At 39.5% G+C, this 22,901-nt stretch overlaps 1 protein-coding gene across 3 annotated transcripts in view; it reads left to right on the top strand.

Annotated features, from left to right (window-relative positions):
• klf12b (Kruppel-like factor 12b) overlaps positions 1-22,202 on the top strand; it is a 54,038-nt gene extending 31,836 nt beyond the window's left edge. For 2 of the 3 annotated variants that reach the window (XM_044132648.1, XM_044132647.1), the window contains 3 exons: positions 4,324-4,489; positions 14,177-14,334; positions 16,808-22,202. In XM_044132648.1, the coding sequence (XP_043988583.1) occupies positions 4,324-4,489; positions 14,177-14,334; positions 16,808-16,989 (506 nt within the window). In that variant the 3' untranslated portion in view covers positions 16,990-22,202. The remainder of the gene's footprint in view (positions 1-4,323; positions 4,490-14,176; positions 14,335-16,807) is intronic. The other variant, XM_044132649.1, reaches the window with a different exon arrangement.
• Positions 22,203-22,901: the final 699 nt, after the last annotated feature.

Below are 22,901 nucleotides of genomic sequence, written 5' to 3'. Positions count from 1 at the left end.
GAAAATGGATAGACGCATTTAGACTTGCACTCACGCCCATGTACAGTATGTTCTGTACATAAAGGCAAAACAACAAAGATGTGTAATTAGAGCATGTGCTCAGACAGACACTTGGCTGCTTGGGTGGGGTGGTCCTCAGAGATGGGCGTTTTAAATGCTGTCTATCTGCTCCCATGGAGAGCAGAGAAAAAAAAAAGAGACAGAGGAAAGGATAGGAAAAACATAACTTGTACAAAAGGGTGTGGATGTTGATGGATATTGAAGATGTGTGGCACTTAAACAAACACATGCTTTGCTTGCACACACACACAGCTCAGCGCCGCTTCTAATAGGACCAAACAAGGAAATAGGAGGTGAAGGGGGGGGATCAGTGCTGCGTCTCGGGTGTGGTTGATGTAGTATGCCAGCAAGACAATTAAACCATTTAGCTATTTTTGCATAATAAGACTTAATGTTGAAAAAGTGAGATATCCAACAGCACATTGGATAATATTGTGATGAACTGCTGACCAATGTTGGGTGTACCCTGTCTCTCGCCCAATGACTGCTGGAAATAGGCACCAGCTCTCATGCAGCCCTGGAAGAACAAGCAACTGGGAATGGACAATATTTGGATGGATAATAATTTTGAATGCAATAGAGATGCTTTCCATGTTTCTGCATCTTAAGCCTAATGCCAGTTTGCTGAAAAAAAAAAGAAAAAGCAAACACAAACACAAACAATCTTGGTATCTTCAAAAATATGTTTGTGTAAACCAGGTACATCTTTGAATAAAGTGAGGGTGTTCCTCAAGGAGGACTTCTTTATCTGTTTGTGTATAAAGGATTTGAACTCCATATTACTGACTGCTAATTTTCTTTTTCATGCAAAACTGCCCCCTGATGCCTTCTGTCAAATCGCCTCTTTACCAGGCATCCTGTCCTGCCTTAAACATGACTGTAATATTCAGTAAAACTTTGTGAAACTCCAAATTAATTTTGAAGATAAAAAAAAACAATCTAAATAGATGTTTTTATAACTGAGGTCTCTGAAGATTTCTTATGTTGCTGCCCTTTGCAGAATGAGCTGGAAATCAAACAGTTGGTAAAAACTCCAGTCATCTAATTGACTGAATCTGGTCTTTTTTCAAACCAAGAAAACATTAGTATCAGCAACTTCCTCATCTTTCGTTGACTATGCTGCTTTAATTAACATAAATGCTTCGTCACATTGCTATTCTTTTGATATAGCTTATTATGTGTCAAGACACGTAAGAAATGTATAAAAAAAATGAACTCATCAATGTGCTTGAGTGTTGATGAGTCTCCTTTGCATTGGCACACTGGTTCATAAATCCATTCTCTGCATCTGACAAATCATAAATGACATCTTATGATGTGCTAAATCCGCAGGAAGTCGTCAAATTCGCTCACATAAACAGTTGTTAATCATACTAACACTCTTACATTGATTTTGTGGAAAAAAGAATTCCAACTTTCTGGCTCAAACTTGTGAAACATACTGCAAAATCAGCAGCATATGAATAAACTAGTGTCTGTGAGAGCACTCGAAGAACTGTAAGCATCAATAGTACTTGGAATATTAATGTTTTAACTGATGAGTTTTCCAATAACTGATCTTGACTCACGAGTGTTTTTCTCTTTGGTTTTATTGATTGTATTTTATTATTTAAAGTTCCTCTTGTATGTTTTATATATTGACTCAGTTTTAGTGCTTTTTTTGATTTGCTGTCAACTTGGCCTCGTCACTCCTAGATAATATTTTAGATTATTTTTCTTTTTACAATCTAAACATTGTATGAATAAACAAATCCCACTTAAGAGAACTTTAAAGTCAGCATTGTTCTCTTTAAGTTCTCAACACAGACGTATAGACGCACACATACACATGTGCGTGCACGCGCACTCTCCTGTGGAAACGCACACAGTGCAGGTTGGCCACCCTCTTTCAGTGAGGGTGGGTACACTTTTCTTTCACTGCTGTCTCCCTGTCTCCGGCAGGAGGTTTCCATGGAAACAGGGCTTGACTGGAAACAACAGGAGCGAAAGAAAGAAATCCGGTGCTCTGCCCACCTCTCCACCACTCCTCCTTTGTGTCCGTCGTTCAGAATGACCCCCCCCCCCCCACACACACACACACACACACCCACCCCCACCCTCACTCTTCGCTCTCCCCCCTTCCAAGTGATGCATTTCGAACTAATTACAGGTTTTTGACGGGGCCGCTGACCACTCTGCATGTCTTCATCCGTGACAAGAGCACAAAACCTTTAAAAGCAAAAGTCCAGCAGAGTTGAGCATTATTTTTCTGTGCGCAACCCCCCCCGTCCTTTACCACCACACACTTTCCCCCCCAACCCCTTCAGTAATAACACCATGTCTGCTCCTAACTCAAGACCATTATTATGAACCATTATGGCCACAGTCTCAGCTGAGAGGGCAGAGGAGGTGAAGTCCTGATAGCTTATAAAAGCCCAAACCTTCACAGCAGCTAGACATTAGTGAACAGGACTGTATATGTATCACCATATATGCTCTGTCTGCTGGGTGTTTTATCTCCAGACATAAAATCTTTGCCATGTTATTTCAGGACTGATTTTTTTCTTTTTCTTTCCAGCTTAATTGTGAAATTGCTCCAATCCTGCAGATTTTAGCACCTTTCCTTTGACAAGTACTCCCCAACACGTCTGTATTTATGTATTTTATTTATTTATTTATATATTTTTTTCTTGACAATGATTTCTGGAGTACTCTAGGATGTTCCCTGCTTGTGTCCATGGAGACAGAAGGGACAGTATCTCTGTGAGCTTTGGCAAAGAATCTGAATTTCTCCTCAAGGACAACTTGGCACAGGGATGTAACTTTTTCATATAGCTCCTCCGCAAGTTTGATTTCATATTTTGCAGACATTTGATCATTTTAAGTTTCAGATCTTACCGACTCAAAAAGTCATACTTCAGTGACTTACTTCTTAGATTTATTTTATTTTTTTTTGAGTCTAGTAAATCAGATAGATGTGTTCTTCTCTCAGTAGTACAGTGACTTGAAGAAGCATTAATACTGCTTGAATTGTTTCACATTTTGTCACATTTTATTTGGCTTTTGGGTGGCAAACCAATATTAGTGCAAAATTCTGAAATTCTGAATGCCACCATTTGTTGAAATTACAGAGGCAAGTTTTTCTTAATTTGTCTACCCAACAAACAGACAAATCTGTGTTTGTGGCACAGACAACAAATACAAACTTGCTGTGTTTGTTGCCATGTAGACTAAAACTTTTGGTATTTTTCTCATACTGTGCGTTATTTGATGGAGAGTGTTTGTGAGCATCGTTTTTCCAAGTCTTTCTAAAGCATTTCTGTTATGGGTCTGTTCTCACATACGACTATACTTTATTATAAATCGTTGAATTTTACGTCCTGCTGTATGTTTCAGGTCATTAGTGATTCTGACTGCTTTATCTCCATCATCTCTGACCAGTTTCCCTGTCCCTGTATAAATAGATTGCTCACAGCATACCATCATTATGTTTCACTGCTGGAAGCATAATGATGTTTTTACCTATGCCTGTTGTCTCAGGTAAAAAGTAAATTTTTTAGTCAGATGTGATCAAAGCACCGTCCACATCTTATTTTTACACCCTACAAGGTTGCAAATTGGACTTCTTCCACCCATAGAAGTGGGTGGACAGCAAACACACCTGTGTGCTGCTTTTCTTGGTCTTCATGATGCTGGTTGTTGTCTAGTGTTCACTAATAAACCTGAAGCTGTGACTAAATACATTGTTGCATTGAAATTTTAGGATGTAATGTGACAACCTCATAATTTTCAATGGATATGAACATTTTTGTAAGGACAGGCACTCAGTAGAATGATGGTTAGATTTATAAAAAATTTTTCACTGACACAATGACTGATTCGTTTAATGTTTCCACAACTGCACTAACAGCCAACTAGTGGTCCACCCCTTTTTCTTTCTCCCAGGGTTTAGGCTAGTATAGATTAGGTGTGTGTGTGTGTGTTTATTTTTTCATGCGCTCCTTTTATTCTGTGAGTGTGCAGCCGCTGGGTTTAGTGTCATGGTTGGCTGCTCTGTCCACAAGTTGGGCCCTGGAAATCTACCAGGGCTGAGGACACAGCACTCTGCAAAAGGAATAGATATTCTATACGAGCACACGTTTTGGCAGTGATAAAAAAGACTGGATGTGTTTGAACTGAAAGAAATTGAATTATTTCATTACATTTAGTAATGCTTTTCAGCACAGACGATGTGATCCGGCTTATAAGTTTACAGCTCCAGTGTCATGTGTCTGACTCCTGTGTGTGTGTGTGTGTGTGTTCGTGTCCCTGCAGTACACACAGACCCCAACGGCCTGTCACCGAGGCAGATCAAAAGTGACAGCGATGACGATGACCTACCGAACGTGACCCTGGACAGTGTTAACGAGACCGGCTCCACGGCGCTGTCTATAGCCCGGGCTGTGCAAGAGTGAGTATCGCTGCCTCGTTTGATATGTGCCGTGCAGAGCTCTGCAAAAGCTTAAGGTGAAGTCAGTTTAGCAGGGTTTTTTTTTCTTTTCTTTTTTTTTCTTTTTTTTTTTTTTGAAGGAAGAGAGCGGGCAAAAGCGCAAACAGCCACAAAGGAAGTTGAGCCAAGATAGTGGTGACCTCAGAACGAACCTGCCCAGACTTGCCTGCTGTTATGACCCTTTTTCCTACTGTCTTTGCGAAAGAGGTGCATCACATCCCTCACAGTTTCTTAGCAACCAAAAAATGTTTCCAATGAAACCATTTTAACGTCATATAGAGGGCTTACAGATTTGTTAGAGGCTTTCATCACGTATCCTAAAAAAGTATTGGTGTCAAATGTAATTTTCGTTTTGCCTTTTTTAATCAAATTAATAGTGCCTTCTGGTGTTTGACATAAAATGAACATGAGCAATGAACAGTTTCATTTTCCTTTCTACTCCCCATTTCTTTCAAATTACATTTTTAACTCCGGGCTTTAAGGTGAACTTTGACTGTCCCTAGCTGGTTGTCCAGCCTAACAATAGTTTTTCACAACTTCAGTAACAACAACATTGTTGCACAGGGAATCTATTGCGTCATGGTTTCTTTCTTTTGAAGCTGGTGTTTCTTCACATCACATTCCTAGAGTGTGTGTGGCATCAAGTGTGAGAAAAATATATCAGAGAAACAAGAAATTATTTTCACTGGGATTCACAATTCAAAAGTACACCATTTGTAAATTCTAGGGTTTCATGTGTTTTCTGTATCTCAAGTTTTAGGGTGTACTTAGTTTTTTTGCAAACCTTTTCACAATGGCCCAACTTTTGCTTTAGAAATTTTGAGTTGCAATGTGTGGTGACTGATTTTGTACAATTGAATTAGATAACTAAAGAACCTGGTACAATAAGTCCTAAAGCTGCTTTTATCATTTTGTGTCTAGAGCTACATTTCTCTAGACTCCCTCTGTTACAGAGGGTAGTCAAAGGTTTGACTCCTCGGCTCTCTTCCGCTGGGTGTGTGTTTTGTAAATGGTGGTAGACTCAAACAAATTAGTTGACATTAGTCTTCAGTAATTAGCCTCGGTTTACAGCATTACAACCAAGTAGAGATTGCACTGATAACTACTTGCGGCAGATTTTAAATGGTTGTGATTTCTCTTTAAGACGAGCACATCTTCCTGTTTAATCTGGTAAAAGTTCCTTGAAATTATATATATATACCAGCATATATATATATCAAGAACTCAGATTAATATGCAACAAGCTACAACAAAAAATTTATTTTTTCCGGGTCTTCAAACCATTGACAATATTTGATATTTGTTACAAAATATCATGATATCTGAAATTTTGATTTCACAAGTCAAAATTTCACTATATCTAAGAAAACGCCAAAAGTATTGAATGTAGACCTTTTAAATAGTTTATCAGCACACCATGTTAGCTGTAACCACAAGCAGCATGGTTAGCTTCACTAAATACAAACACTGAATAATATTTATTCATATTCAATGCAAACTGTTAGCCTAGCTTTATGATTTCCAAAAAGACCATTAATGATAGAAATACTCCTACTTTAACGGTTATCCTTCTAGGTCAAGTTGCTATTTTTAGTCAAAATCATACCAATTAGCTAACTTTCTTGGCTTCCTTTTGTTGCTAAAGAAGTCCTGTGTATGTGTTGTTATGTACCAAACCAGTGAGATTTATATCAGTAGCAAAATGACAAGCACCAGTCAAAGGCTATGTCTGACTGAACAGCTAACATATCTTTCAATAACGTACAACTTCCTTTTAGATTGAAGGTTTTGTGCTTGTGTTTAGCATAATTTTTAAACTCCTCAAACGGAAACTGAAAAGAGCTATCTTTGAGTTTTCTTCATTCAGTACCAGCAACCACACTCAAAAGTGCTGTGCTACCTATTGGCACTGGGTTTGTTGCACTCACTGATCAGAATAGACCGAATTTCTGAGTTTCTGAACATCTAGAAGCAGAGACAGTTTTTTTCAACAGGATTTTTTTTTTTTTTTTTTTTCAAAGAAATTTTATCTTTGCAGGACACAAAAACTCAAATTTCCATAGAGTTGTTGAGCATTTGACTTGCACAAAAGAGAAATATTTTCAAGAAGACTAAAAGATCATACACTTATACATGTCAAACATGTCTGGCACACTTAAAAGCAACAAAAATATGCACATAAAGAGGTACCTCAGTAGCTTAAATGTTTTCCTTGATGACCTGCAGTCAGAGCTTTAACTTCACGACCTGCTGCTCAAGTGCTCCTCTACTTTACGACGCATCTGTGTGGGTGTGAATCTATAAGACTGAGTACATATGGCTCAGACATACTTTGTGCCCTGTTCGGCCTGCAGACATCAGCTCCTGCGGTGCCAGTCCATCTGTGTCGAAATGAAAAGACTTCCTCTCCAGTGGATGACAGCTTATAATATTCTGATCCAAAGCAGGAAATCAGAAGCATTCAGACGCACTTGGCTCAGTCCTGCCATCCGCCGCCGCCGCCGCTGCTGCCCAGAAAGCCTCAACAGTCAAAACTTCCAACCTAGTCAAACTCCAGGAGCATTTTTGTAGATTAACCGTAAGGAAATCATTGGAGGAGAGAGTGAAAATTCGACTAATGATGCAACATCATTAGGCTGAAGCCGAGCTTGGCTTGTTTTTATTTTTTTCGTGGTAATGCTCCAGCTTTCAGGGTCGACATTTGTTTGTACACTAGCTCTATTAAAACGTACACTAATTAAACCAAATGAGCTTTTGTGCGACACATTAGGCTTTAAAAAAAAAATAGCAGGGTCACTTTGCTCAGAAGTAGAGGTTGCCATTTCTCCGATGCACGCAGGGACTCACTCTAGGATTCGGGTTTCAGTGCAGGTTATTGAAAGGGACAGGCGTGCCCCAGAGTGTCACACGTGGGCACTGGTTTGGTCAGAGGACAACAGAGGTTGGCAGAACCCAACCTTGCACTGCCCAAGCTTTCACTATGGAGATAAATCACCACCCTGGATAAGCAATACCCTGCCAGGGCCTGCCCACACACTCACTTCTCTATGTGCAAAGTGCAAGCTGTGTGGAAACTGTGTGTGTGTGTGTGTGTGTGTGTGTGTGTGGAGGGGTGGGGGGTAAAAAAGTATGCGCACACACTTGTAAGTATTAATCCCCGGCATAAGTGTGTTCTGTGCTGTTTGCGTGCACGTGTCTCTGCACGGTGGACGGAACAGCTGGTTCCAGGGGGTGGTCGGCCATTGTCAACAGGAACACAGACTTGCGTGTTTGTCTGCGAAAAACAAAGCAGTCTGTGGCGTTCTTGAGTTACACGCCGGCCTGGTGACAGGAAAGGAGAGAGTGTGCGCTGCGTTTTGACACGCCACACGAGCTCCCTGGACATCTTCACAGCGACCGAAGCCAGAATACTACTCCACCGTGTCGCTATGTTTCCTGTTTTCCACACTTTTATAGCTTTTTTTTATTTTTATATGCTTTAATTTGGCCCCCGCATTTACACAAGTGGCCCGCTCAGAGTGCATCAGGGAGGAGAGGTGTGAGGGTGGAGGATGGGAGTGCCTGCAGCTTCCAATCCAGGTATCCATAAATAAATAACTGAGTGAAAGGAGAGAGTTACGGTGGGTGTGAGTGGATCATGCTCTTCTAGGGCAGCCTCCTCCATATTCATGCGTTTCCTTGGGGACGGCTGGATGGGCTATTGTGGAAGAGCGAGGGTGAAAGAGGGAGAAGGAGAGAGAGAGGTGTGCGACTGCGTGCGTGTGCGTTTGGGAGGAGTAGCCTCTGCTGAAGCCTGGCCGGTCCTCAAGGACCCAGTGGCCACGCAACAGAGCAGGTGGACTGTTGAGACGTGGGGTAGTGACCTCCGACAGGTATGGGAATGCCGGGTGGGCTGTCTCCCTAAGGCACACATCGAGTCAGACGCTCCTTTTTCCTGTTTTCCTGATAAATCCACAACTCTGTTTGAAAAGCAGTTTTGTGTGTAAGAGCTGTTTTGACCTCAGCTGCCCGTGAAAATCCTGAAAAATAGGCGCCGTGTTTGGGTTGTGAGTATTCAGGTGACAGGTGAGGAGATGAGGGGGTTGGAAGGGGCGGAAAAGTTGGAGAAGCTGATGAACTAAAGCAGAGGTCAGTTCTGTTTGAAATCAGTTTCATCTGCGCTTCCTATTTTTCCCTCTTCTGCTTTGAGCGATGCAAACAGACACATTCATTCAACCAAAAATGTTACTCTGACACAAATTTGGAAGCAGCGAGAGTTTGCCTCTGGAATCTCATAAGAAAATAAATCTAATTCATGTTCCAAAAGAGCTGCAGTTTAACTAGAGTTTGAGACGGAAATAGAAAGACAATTATATGCAACTTATTCCTGTGTACACTGCTTTGCCAAAGTATTAAGACCCCTTGAACTTTGTCATATTTTTTTCATGTTCCATCCACAAACCTTACTGTATTTTCCTGGAATCTTATTATTGAAACCAAAACAAAGTGGATAACTGTAAAGCTTTTCCTCCATGATTGGCGTTTTGTTTACCTCCATGCATCTTTCCGTCAACTCTGACCAGCTGCTGATGTAGGAAACCGTCCATGCAGCATGATGCTTCCACTACCATGAAGATGGTGTGTTCAGGGTCCGGTTTTAGATTTCCCCTCAACCACAGTGTTTTGAATGTAGGCTAAAAATTTTACAATTTAGGCTCATCTGATCCACATTCTCCTACATGGCTTGTGACAAACCGTAAACTGGACTTGTTTTCTTTCAACGGCTTTATTTTAGGCCATATATGCAGATTAAACTAGTAGCAATAATAGTCAAACCGTTGATAGATTCTCCTACATGAGCTGTAGATTTCTCTAGCTCCTCCAGAGTTCCCCTTTGCCACTTCTCTGATTAACCCTTTCTGATGGAAATTTCAACTCTTCGCCCAGGTGTTTTTGCTTATTTAAATTGTACACAGTTCTTTAAATGTCCTGTGAGTAAATATATTTACCCATTTATCCGTAACAACTGGGACTTTCAATATCTACCAAGTTATTTTATCAATATACCGTCTATTAAAAGAGCGCACCTCAGATTAATTTCACCCAAATCTGCTGCGGCAGAGGTATCATTACCGTAATAACCCAAATATTGGATGGAAACCTTTGGAATTTTTCAGAGTGTGGCAGAATTACGGTACGGCAAATTTGGCTGGATCGCCAGCTCTCCATTTGGTCTGGAAAGGTTGATGCTCTTCCTACACATTCCATGTGTAATGCTTCAATTTTGTCATGACCTTCTGTTTTTCGTCCATGGATTGAACTATCAGGTGTGTTGCATCTAAAAGCTGAAGGACAGGAATTTGTACACCCCAGATGTGAAATCATCAGTTGATTGCTTTCGAAGACGTTGTTTATTAAAGCAACGCAGCTTTTTGTGACTGCGGCGTCAACCTGTGGCGAGTGTCAGTAGTTGTCAGACGTGCTTCTAAATTTATATGCAAGTGACCACAGAGCTGAGGCACTGTACATCCCTGCTGCTCAGTTTGGCTTTCTGACCTCAGCCCCTGCTTTCGCTAAATCACGACTGTTTTATTACTTAACAGTTATTCAATCATTAAAATTCTCAAAATGTGTAATGATGTAATCGTGAGATTGTGAAATTTTGTTTTGAAAATGCCTAAATGAGGTCATAGAAGACCAAAACAAACCATCCCCATCTTTTTTTTTTTTTTTTTTCTTTTTTTTTTGGCTGTTGGATTGCACAACGTCTCCTGTCTTTGTTTTTCCATCAAGCAGAGTACGTTCTTGTCTGGCCAACAATAATGCTAAGCTATTAAAATGTTTTACTTTCCATAATGTGAAACAGAAATTAGGAAGTTGTCGAGTTTGTAAAAAAAAAAGCACTTTTTTTTTTTACTAACACTCTTCATACAGTTATATTAAGTGCTGTCACAAAACAGCTGTTGAAGTATTTTACAAATTTTTATAGATACCCAAAATGAGCAAACATGAACTTCATCGCTGTGCTATTCAGTGATGACAGAATCACCTCCAGAAAAATTGCTCATTAATTGATCTATCTGCTTGTTGTAAGAAAGAGCAACCAGAATAGAAAGATTTAGACTTTTCTGGATGATATTATAATCACGAAGTTACGGTCAGGATGAAGTCAGAATGTAAACATCTGCCTCATCTGTTCGGTGTCTGAGCCCAGAGTGTTTCCATTGTAAATCCTGGCGCTCTGCTTCACTCTTCCCTGGCAGACACATTTTCTCATACGGTCCCATGCACGTTAGACGGTTGCCTGCAGTGCCTTGCAAAAACTATTCATACCTTTTGAACTCGTCTAAATTTGATCACGTAGCACATTGAGAAGAGGAAGGGGAAAGGACGGGCATGTTTTTTAACATTTTGTGCAAAGAAATAAAAAATTCTGTATGTGTTAAGCCTCGTTGTGTCTACCTTTAGCTGCGGCTGCAAGTTTGTTGGATATGTCTCTGCCAACTTTTCACATTACCTTTCTATTAAAATTGCTTGAGAATCTGTGAAGATTAATTTTCAAGTCTTATCATAGACTCAGGTCTTTTTTGACGCATATATATTGCTTGATTTAAGTCATCCGGTTGTTGCTTGGACTGTATGTTTAGGGTCATTTGGGGCTCTAATGGGTTTTCTCCCAGGAGTATTTTGCATTTAACTTAACACGTTTTCACATCCAATCAGCTTCCCTCTCCCTGCTGAAACAAAGCAACCCCACAGCATGATGCTACCACCATTCCTCCAGACCTGGGATGGTGCGTTCGGGGTGAGCGGTTTTATTAGTTCTGCAACACAGAACATTTTGCATCTGATCCGAGCTCCTTCATCCATGTTAGCTGCGCTCCCTTCATGCTTATGGCAAACTTTAAACTTTTTTTTCTTTTTTTTTCTCGTTCCTCAAATCTGTGAAGTGCCTGCTTAGTTGTGATTCTAAGCTCATATGAATATGATCTATTTCGGTGACTTCTGAAGGCAATTTTATGCACTGTGTTTCATTTAAAGACGTCAGATTAAAGGGGCTGACCACAACATATAACATATAATGCATAATTTCTCTTTTGCCTCACAATTAACCACTGCTTTACATTTTTCTATCACATAAAGTCCCAAAGAAAACTCTAAAGTTTGTGACGGTAAAGTGAAAGAATGTGTAAGTGTTTCAAAGTGTATGATTGCTCCGGCAAGCCGATGTAAATTTATGAGTTATTTAACTAGATGGCTTGTGAAAAACATAATAAATTCATGTGGTTTGTCCAAAAGTTGAATTTTAACATCCGGTTGCAGTGCTGTTTGCGAGCTAGGAGAGAGCAACAGAGTAAGAAAAGGAGAGGGAAGTATGATTTCGCTTCATATCTGACCCGTGTGCTCATTTCCTGTAGGGCTTCTGGTTGGTAGGAAGCCAACAGTAACAGGTGATTTGTAATCATATGCGTGTGTGTATGTGTGTGTGTGTGCGCGGTACATCTCTGTAATTCTGTCTCGGTGTGTGTGTTTCTCTCTCTGTAAGGTTGTTCAGTACGCTCGAGCCTGTGTTTGACAGCTCATGCTTTTGGTGAAAGACAGCGAGACAGGAAGTGGGTTGTGTGTGGCGGAGACAGTTCACAGGAGGGCCTGTCTGGCAGCCTCTGCTCCTCTTTCAAATCCCTTTAACATGATCAGAGCTGTTCTTCTTCTAAAGCCCCCATGTCTCCCCCCGCCCCCACTCTCTGACCCCCTCACCTTTTCTTCCGTAAATGCAGCACACGAAACTCCACCGCTGCTCTAAGAACCCCATTAAATATATTTCATAGATATTCCTCCTCCTCTCATGTAAACAGAGATCCTCTTGTTGTTTCTGCGTAGCGTATCTCCTGCCTCTGGGCACTGGGCTGGGTGTGTGCTGCAGTCATGTGTTTATCATTTCATGAAAGGTGCTCCCTGTTCTACAGTCAACAGTCTGGGGCAAGGCATGAAGTCCGCACTATTACAACCCCTGGGTTCTTCTTCTTCTCCTTCTTCTTCTAACTTTATTGTTTCAGGCGAGTTCTGATGAGGCCTGCAAATAATAAAAGAGGACAGTTAGACAGTTTAAAACTGTGCTCCAACTGCATTTACTGACTTGGGACTTTCCCTTGAGGAATCATAAAATCAGCACTTAATTTAGTGTCATGAGCTAACTGGGTTATTATTGTAATGACTGAATAAGACTCAGAAATGTATATTATTATTTTTTTTTTTTCCAAGTTCTGACGATCCAAAATGCCTCTGCTCAGCTGCCGCCGCACAGATACTCTTCTGTAGAGCTGCACTGCCACCTGCTGGCAAAGTGACGTTTCTGCTTCTCTGTGCTACAAAATGTACAGATTTCCTCTCAGTATCAATGTTTTCTATATGAATAATTTTATGGTAGACAAGATTGCACAAGCAGCATGAAAATAAAATAAAAATAAAATACATATATTGTTTTAATAACTTATTACTCTTATTAATACTTTTTTTTTTTTTTTTTAGAAAAAGGTCAATATTAGCATGCATATTCAAACTAAGATATGAAATAAATCAAAAATGAATGTTATAAACACAAGTTTTCTTGGTAAATGCAGTTTTTTCTATGTAAATAAATTATTTAAATGCACTTAAAAAGCACTAGCATAAACCACAAAGCTACCTGAACTCATAACTTCTTTTTACATACAGATTCAGTACTGCTCTGTTACTTATATTTTGAATAATACATGAAAGGTTAGAACCTCACTTTGAACAAGCTTTTCTTGTTCAAAGTTTCTCAGGGCTCTGGCTTGGCTCCTCCAAAAAATGTCGATGTTGCTTCCAGTGTTGAGAAAATGGAAAATTAACTTTAAGTCAAAGTCTTCCAGCTGTATGGATACATTTGGGATTCACTGTATGAATATTCATTCCTGTGCAATGGTCGAAATGCGAGCCTGGCATGAGCAAAACTGGAGTGGGCCGGTTAAGGTTAGCGATAAAACACGCTGGTTGAACAATCAAACAAGTTTAGAATATAATGTCCAATTTTGTTTACCTTTCAAAACCTCCAAACTGACACATGTCTACTGAAGCTGTAAAAAGATTACCTGAGAAACATGAAAGAAGCAGCTGGAAACATCCATCAATTTGTGCTGTGGAAAGACGAACAAAGGAAAGAGAGAGAGAAAAAAAGCACTTTAGTTGGATCAAAAATAAAGGAAAAAAAGAAAAGAGCGCAACCGACTGAAAGAAGACGGAAAGGTCACGTTGGAATAATTGTACACAGTATTTGTATACATTCTTACAATCTTCATCGCTGTAAGTTATGCAGAATCTTTCAAGCAGAATGTGTCAAGCTCAGTTTTCTGTCAACAACAGCAACATTTTACCCACATTCTGTTGCTTCAGTCATCATTTGATCAAGTAAGTTTCCAATCCTCAGCACCTAACAGAGGACAGCCAGTAAAATTACCGTCACTGTTGTCAGGACAAGTTGTCGTCCAGCACTGGCCACGTTTCCTGATAGGGATGCAAGTCTTCGTTGATTAGATTCAACGTAGTTTGATGGCCGCCAGTGTATTGGATTATGCTGTTATTTTTGTTGTTACTGTCGCAACTTCATATTTCTTTATACTGACTTCTTTTGGGCCTTGTGTCTTGCAGCTCCATGTCGCCGTTCAGTATTGACAGCATCCGACGCCCCCGGAGGTCAGAGTCACCTGACTCGAAGAAGCGAAGAATCCACAGATGTGACTTTGAGGGTTGCAATAAAGTGTACACCAAAAGCTCACATTTAAAAGCACACCGGAGGACACACACAGGTCAGTTCACTGTGTCTGAAGATGTCGTTTTATGTAATATTGTTGTTTTTCTTCAGGTCTAAATATGGTCGAGATTAATGTTTTCTGAAAGGCGTCTTATGGTATATTTGTTGGTCGGAGCATCAAGAGCCTGAAACCCTATTAGTAGCTAGCGAAGCTGAGATTTATTGAGGTTTAATGACGCTTGTGGACATTAAAAGAGATGAGAAGAATGAGAAGTTATTTTTTCCATTCCATTTAGAAATGCATTGACAAATATTGAGAAGGAAATCAAAAGGCTGAGAAAAAACGCCAACATTTTGATAAAAAAGGCAAAAGTTGGAATCTTAAATAAAAAATGAAAGCTCTTAAAGACAGTGTTGAATTGGTTTGTTTATCATAGTGCTTAGTGAATTTATCTTCAGCATTTGGACTTTATATTTGGTCTTTCTCCTCGTCCTTCCTTGTTTTGACAAAACTCATCTACTTTCTCCTTTATCCTTTTTCTCCTAGTGACTCTAACAGCCCATTATCAGAAAGGGAGTTTCATGAAAATAAAAAAAAAGAACTAGAATTTTCCGCACTATAAGGCGCACCTTCAATAAATGGTCTATTTTAAAACCTTTTTCATACAGAAGGCCCACCGCATTATAAGGCGCATAGAATAGATGCTACAGTAGAGGCTGGGGTTATGTTATGCATCCATTAAATGGAGCTGCGCTAGACGGAATGTCAACAAAACAATCAGATCAGTCAAACTTTATTAATAGATTACAAACCAGCATTCTGACAACTCCGTTCACTCCCAAAATGAATAAACAGCTGTTTTATTATTTTCCCCGAGATAAAGTCAGTGACGTGGTAACATGTAGTGTGACATTTATATCACATAGTGGAGGGGAACTTTTTCTCGATTCAATAGACACGTAAAAACAGTCTGATGCTGTAACGGTAGATCAAACATTAGTGCAATCACAATATAGTAACTCTGAATAGAGCAAAGCAATAACAATATATCAATAACTCAACATTGTTCAAACGTTAATGTCCATATTCACAATATGACCAACCTTGTTCAGCTGTAAACACACAAAATAAACATGTAAAGCTCACTTTATTAATTTATTCCTCGTCCACGAATCCCTCGAATTCTTCTTCTTCAGTGTCCGAGTTAAACAGTTGGGCGAATACGGCGTCTAACACGCCCGGCTCCGTCTCCTTAAAGTCGTCATTAATTGAGTCAGTGTCGCTGCTGTTCTCCAGCAGTTCAGTGACAATTCCTGCCTTCCTGAAAACTCGGACCAAGAATGATATATCAGCCCAGGCATTTACAATCCACTGGCCGATAGTAGCGCATGTCGTCCGGCGCTGTCTCCCCATCTTGGTGAACGTGTGTTCGCCTTCTGTCATCCACTGTTCCCACGCAGTTCGCAGTCTAGCTTTGAATGTCCTGTGACACCAATATCTAGCGTTGGAGTTCTTCTTCTTCTATGGGGTTCAATGAAGTCGGCGGCTGCTTACCGTAGTTGCGAGACCTGTTGTGGCTCAATATTGGTACATATATGAGGCGCACCTCATATATGTACCAATATATATATTGGTACATATATATAGCGCACTGTCGGCTTTTGAGAAAATCGAAGGTTTTTAGGTGCGCCTTATAGTGCGGAAAATACGGTATGTCTCAAATTTGTGGCCAAGATAAACGTGCCCCCGAGTGAACAGGAGGTTACCGATTACTAGGTAAAACTTCCTCACACTCGAAAAGTAAAGTAAAAAAATTCAACAAAAATACTTCAGGCATATTTATTTTTGTTGGACTTTTCCTTACAGAATAAATGCACTCCAATTAGAAGTTGGATTTATCAAAGATTTCGGTGTAAGATGATGGTAAAGCAATAAATAATGTATTTATTTTAAGTATTTATACACATCTGAACTAAGAGGCTCCTGTAAATATGATGGGCACTGTGTAAGCTTATGAGACACTCCACGTATATTCAACCAAAGAGTTATAGTCTGATGTTTTTTTCATTGCTTTTTTTTTTTTTTAAACAGTGTTTATTTAAACTGTTGGGAAGTTATTTATTATCCAGTTGTAACAACTTCTACAATAAGTGGGTCAGAGACAGCTATCCTCGTAAATTATTCAAGTAGCTCGAGGCTTTAAAAAAAGAAAAGAAAGAAAAGCATTTTCAGAAATCTTACACACCAGTTGTTTTTCCTCTTTGGTAACAAGAGTGTATTGTTTATTTATTCTTTATTTTTACATGATGAAGAATAGTTTGACACATTTTTCTGACATCATTTTTAGACGCAAACTACCGTGGAAACAATTTTCTTTAAAAATGACCTTAAAGCGTCCGTCCTTTGAAAGTCCGCGCAGGAAAAAAAATGGAAACTGATAACCTCGTTAGCAGACCAGTGGATCAGTTGTATTATCTATGGTGGTGTGGAAGATGTGACCCGGGCGTCTGCTGTTGTCCTTCTGCAGGGGAAAAGCCATACAAATGCACCTGGGACGGCTGCACCTGGAAGTTCGCCCGCTCCGACGAGCTGACGAGGCATTACAGGAAGCACACGGGCGTGAAGCCCTTCAAATGCGCAGACTGTGACCGCAGCTTCTCCAGATCCGACCACTTAGCCCTGCACCGACGGAGACACATGCTGGTGTGAAGCACAACGGGAGCGACTAAGAGAAGATGTCAGCTGAGCAGACGCAGCCACACACATGCACACACAATCACGCAGACGCACGCAGGCAGCCATGGGAGCTGGATCTCCCTCTGAATGTTTTTCAGCTGGCCTGGATGCCCAAACTTATTCATGCATACACCCCCCCCCCACACACACACACACACACAGACACGCACACACGCAAATTGGAGATGGAGAAGCTGGACGGACAGTCGGAGCAGAAAACAGGGTGACTTCCGGATCCTCTCTGGATGGGAAGGAAGCGATGGCGGGATCTTTCTCCGTCATCAGATAATGATGGGGAACTGCTTTTAACAGCACTGTTTGTTGATGTTTAGCTTTGATTAATTTTTTTTTTTTTTTTTTAGGATGAAGTGGCACACTATAAATTTGGATTTTACTCACTTTACAATACAGCTGCTTTTCCAGCGTTCATAATGTGAAAGACCCCTATGAAATCAGAGCGGGAAGTTCGACCTTGTGTGGATTTTAACAGGAAGAGACTCGGCCGGAGTTGGATTTACAGACAGTATTGTTTTTTGTTTTTTTTTGTTTTTGTTGTATTGCCTTCCCGTGAGTTGACCAGCAGAGGGCAGTGTTTGATCACGGAAGGTTTACTTGGACTTGGACCGTCACATTTAAGACGTGGAGAAGTTGAATGAGGGTTGGACTTTCACCTTTTTTCCCGAAGCCAGCAAAGTGCAAACAACTTCACAAGGATGGATCCATTTTTACCCGCTCACTCAGCCATTGGCTGCAGGAACTGGACACACCAACTCATCATCACACCAGCAAAGAAGCCCCACCTTATCACACGGACTTCAGACAAACCCCATTCTTCATCAGTGCTTTTCTTTATTTTGAGCCTCTTTAAAGCATTTTCTTCAAACAAATCTTATGTGGATTTTGAGCTGTGATTAGCAATCAGTAAAGTGCAATCTTAAAGAATATATATATATAGATATATAAATATATATAAACTTTCAGTATGAAAATGTTTTCTTTATTGAATCTTGCTTTTTTTTTTTAAAGTACCTGCTTATCGCTTATGTTTGATTCTGACAAATACGATCCCCCCATTCCCCATGTACAGTGAATCTTGAAACAATCAGAGGAGAGTATGTGGGAAAAAATAAAAAATAAAAACCCAACAGAGGCACCTTAGAGACTTTCATTCTGTCAACATCTACCTGTACTCATCAGTCAACTCATTTTTCCTCCTCTGAAATTGAGCCAAACCAAGGAGCTTTGTGTGGTGGTCTTGGTAGGGCAAGGCGGCCCCTCGACCGCAGGCTGTCGCTGACACCAGCTGAAGACTTTACGGAGATAAACCTGCACACAAAGAAGAGCAATACATTCTGATCAAAGTGTTTGTTGATGTCCAAAATCAGAGACAAAGGGTCAAGGTCAGCCTCGCTCTGGTTCTGAAGCAGCTTCAAGTCGCGATGTCAGGTCTCTCAGCTGGGTCATTCACTTCGCAGCATCTTCTGTTTGTTATTTTGTTTGTTTGTTTGTTTTCGTTTTTTTTATTTTTTTATTTTCGTAAACATCACTTGAAATGTTCTCACCTCACTTTGGGCAGTTTTGTGGGTTATCACCAGAAGTTTGGTGATTGAAACGCAGGAGTTGCACACCTAGTTACATACATACACGGCTTTGCAAAACTCCTGATCCTTGAACTATTTGACATTCCGTCACGCTACAATGACAAACATCAATGTATGGCCCTCGGAGACCTATAGTAGTAGTAGTGTGTAGCTGTCAGGTGGGAGGACACTGATCCATTCGGATTCTGTTTCCAATGCAAATGAGTGAAAATCTGAAAAGTGCAGCGCGCCTACGTCTTCAGCATCCCTGAGTCAGTACTTTAAACGTCTGACGCCTTTGCAGAACAGCAGCATGCATCCTGAGATTTTGGTGGACTTCTCTTAAAAGCTTATTAGCTCACTTCTCTTCATTTAGATGTATCGGAGTAAAGGGGGGACGGAAAAAATGAGCACATCTTTTTTTGTTCCCACTCCGCAATCACGCACTACTTTGAAAAGCCCCATAAAACCATATTAAAGTTTATGGTTGTAACATGGTGAAATGAGAACAAGTTCAAGGAGTCTGAAAACTTTTGCAAAGTACTGCACATAATACAGATATTATTATGAAATTGTAACATTATATCACAGAAGATTAAGACTTTAGATGCAGTTACTGGCAGAAATGTCTCTCAGAAAACATCACACTTGACCTCAATCAGGGAATTCAATTAAAAGTATATTTTTATAGTCCTAAAGTCAAATGTCTTTTCTTTTTTTTTTTTTTTTTGCAACTAGTTCCAGCGCTTTTGATGCCGTTTAAAAGCTTCGGGCTTTAGGTACCAAGCCAACCGATGTTATATGATATAGTGCTGCCAAATGCAGTTATTGGGCAGAAGCCAGTAAAACGACACGGCAACCTTTTCTTTTGATTAAGGTATCTTGAAATCCATATGCTTTTACACTAACGCCTACAAAAACACACACACACACGTCAACAGCTCTCACTTTTAGTAAAGAAGCCAAATCCAGGGAACAGTTTTTCACACATGCAGAGTTCGTGCGGCCCTCTCGTATGTTACCATTATTTATGTATATTGTTTGTGCACATGTCATTACGCCCAGTTGTATTATCGTTTTGGCAAAAAGCATATTAGCACCTTCTTTGTTTATTGAGATGATTTTCAGATAATTTTATTTCAGATGTCAATTTATAAACAAATCTTCGTCATATTTTATCATCCATATAATGTTTTAGGAATTTTGTGTGTGTGTGTGTGTGTGTGTGTGTGTGTGTGTGTGTGATTGAGGGACACTTCATCTGACGGCTTGTAACTCTTTCTCTTATGTGAAAAAAAAAAAAAAAAAAAAAAAATTTTCTTGGATCTTTTGAAATGTTGTAATATATGTGATAGTGAAGATACAAAGCTATTACAAAGTTCTACAACCTGTACATACAACGGAGAAATAGGGCTTTCGATTCGTAGACGCAGGAGATACATTTATACACATAAAGTCTTTTTTCTGAGACCGTAATTTATCTAATTTGATATACAGCGAAAATGGGCTAAAGGTGTTCATCATGTAAATGATCATTATGTGATGTTATATAACAGCTTTTTCTTTATTATTATTATTATTATTATTAATATTATTATTATTATTATTATTATTATTATTAATATTATTATTGTTTTGGTGTGGGGTTAAACAAGTTCACGATCAAATTATTATTTTTTATTTTATAAGGCTGCACCAGTGTTTGCTATAAACAACAAATTATTTATATACACTGACCATATTAAGGTACTTGAATGGCTGTGTTGGTATTTTGCTATTTTACAGTAGAAACCAGGTATTTACATATACATACGCATATTTTTACTCACTTTCTGATATTAAATATGATCAAATGTTTCCTGTTTTAGGTCAGTTAGGGTTAACATTATTATAATTATTATTTACTAAATGCCAGAATAATGATTACTATATATATTTTTATAATGACAATAAATCAGAAACTCATTTAATTTTTGATACCTCTCCAGAAGCTTCTTACGATATTCTGCTGGAATTTTGTTCCATTCCTGACAGAACTGTTCTAATTGAGTCAACACACACACACACACACACACACACACACACACACACACACAACGTTTCAGCTCTTCCCAAACGTCCCATGGGACTGTGGTCAGGATTATGTCACTGTAACACTCCAGAACATTGACTTTGTTGATTTTGAATCGTATTGTAGCCAGTCTGGTGGGACGGTTAGGGTGATCTTCCGTTTGGAAGACTCGTTTGTACCCGAGCTTTAAACTTTGAGGCTGACATCTGGAGCTGTTGCTGCAGTTATTTCCACACATCTGCTTTGAGAAGTGCACAGATCCTTCCTGCAGCTAAACAAACCCGCAACATGAGGCTGTCAATCCCATAAACGTTTCCAGAAAATAGGACAATAATCATCATGGTCAAACAAGTCAGTCATTTCAATTGTTGTTGTTTTTGTTAAGAATTATTTTGGCACGTGTGGCCTTTTTAAGTGGCCTTTCAGCGTATTTTGATACACTAGTTGTCACAAGATTTGGCTGATTTCATTTTATTTGTCCTTGATGGTACTCACGGAAGCGACTTTGTGCAAATAAATCTCAGAATTTAAAGGGGAAAAAAAAAAAAACATTATTCTGGAATTTAGGAAATGGAAATAATTCTGGTAATACTGACTTTCCTAAAACAAGTCAGGTTTTGCCTGTCCAAATCTCAGATGGTGAGTAGAAAAAAGGGGTTGTGTCTTTTTAAATACAGTGTATGTAAACATCTGGTTTCAGCTGTACCTGAATGACAACAATGGAAAAAAAAAAGACAAATCAATCACATATCAACAAAACATGTGCTCTTTATTCAGTATATCTACAAATGATGTTAGATGCCTTAATACACCAGTGTTTAAACAATTCAATTAGACTTGAAGGTGACGTCTCCATGGAGACGGGGTGTTATCGTATTCTCCCCCTTCCCGGCTTTACACACCGCATCTCTTTCCTCGTTTTGAAGCATAATTTTGTTACGGTAACCAGGGTCAAAGTTATGCAATAATGATAAATAGTGCCTCATACCACAAACTTGTAATATCACCTGCCCTGTGCAATGTTTCGATTCCAACACGTGTCCTTCAATTGCTACTTTTCAGAAGGGGAAATAATGACTTCTTTTTATTATGGATGTTATTTGGGAATAGTAATAATAATAATAATAATAATAATAATAATAATTAATGAATAAAAAAGCACAGACAACAATATGCAAGTAGGACCTCTAACATCAAACCTTCTCTTCGCACTGAGCCTTATATCATGGTGTCAAACTCAGCGTCCCACCGCAACACGCTCCCCGGTTTGAAGCACACGTCATTACTTTGGCTGCAATAAGTCCTCCTCCGTAAGGGGGGTAAACCCGAGTTACGAAGGCCTCTGGATGTTTCAGCTCCAGCACGGTGATTTCAAATTAGGCCATGAGGAACCAAAACCACGGTTTGGTAGTTTATGTCTTTGTTAATAATTCGAGACGTACGATCAGATGAAAAAAAATATTTTAATTTCTGTGTAACATTTGATTTTGAATTTTTTTTTTTTCTCTCTCTCTCTCTCTCTCTCTTCTGGTTTTGAAAACTTAAGTAGTGAAGCCAATGCCTATGTTTCAAGTTTGCTAATATTACGTACAGTAATTGTTGTTCCTGTATTTATGTAAAGTGAGTGTTGTGTAAATATATTCAGATCTTTTCATTCTTACCGTGAGGACAAAAAAAAAAATGTGATTATGCTTCAAAAGGGAGATTCTGCTAATGGGTAAAAAAAAAAAGACATTTTTAACCCTGGTATTTTTAAAAAGAATAATTTTAAAAACAGGTGTCCTTCTGTTTTCTCTTTTTTTTCCTGTTACAGTTTTATTTTCTCCAAAAGTTGTTTGAGTAACAAGTCAGTGTTTTTTGCCTTTTATTTTTTTCTTGTACTTTTTTTTTTTTTTTTTTTCAAATGGATGGAGCTGTGAAATTAAGATAAGTTCAAACATATACATGTATATTGAAATGAATGGAGGCATGAAGGTTAATAAAGTTGCATTTTGTATGTAACACTACTGGGATTGGAGCCCCTTTGCTATCTATGATTGGGATGGATGGAATGTGGTTTCGGTGACACATTTGAGTGACATCTGAGAACCGTGCTCACGCCGGCATTCGGAAACCTAATCTGGATTTGGGGAAAATATTGGTGTGGAGGGCAGCTAGCGGGATGCTGGGGCTGCAGGGCCACCCCTGAGCCAGCTGACGGAGACGAGCAGCTTAAATCGACAGAAAATCCACAA

This window comes from Gambusia affinis, linkage group LG11 (assembly GCF_019740435.1).
Source record: "Gambusia affinis linkage group LG11, SWU_Gaff_1.0, whole genome shotgun sequence".
Lineage (NCBI taxonomy): Eukaryota > Metazoa > Chordata > Actinopteri > Cyprinodontiformes > Poeciliidae > Gambusia > Gambusia affinis.
The sequence above is the reverse complement of the archived record's forward strand: the minus strand, read 5'-3'. Positions and strand labels throughout refer to the sequence as shown.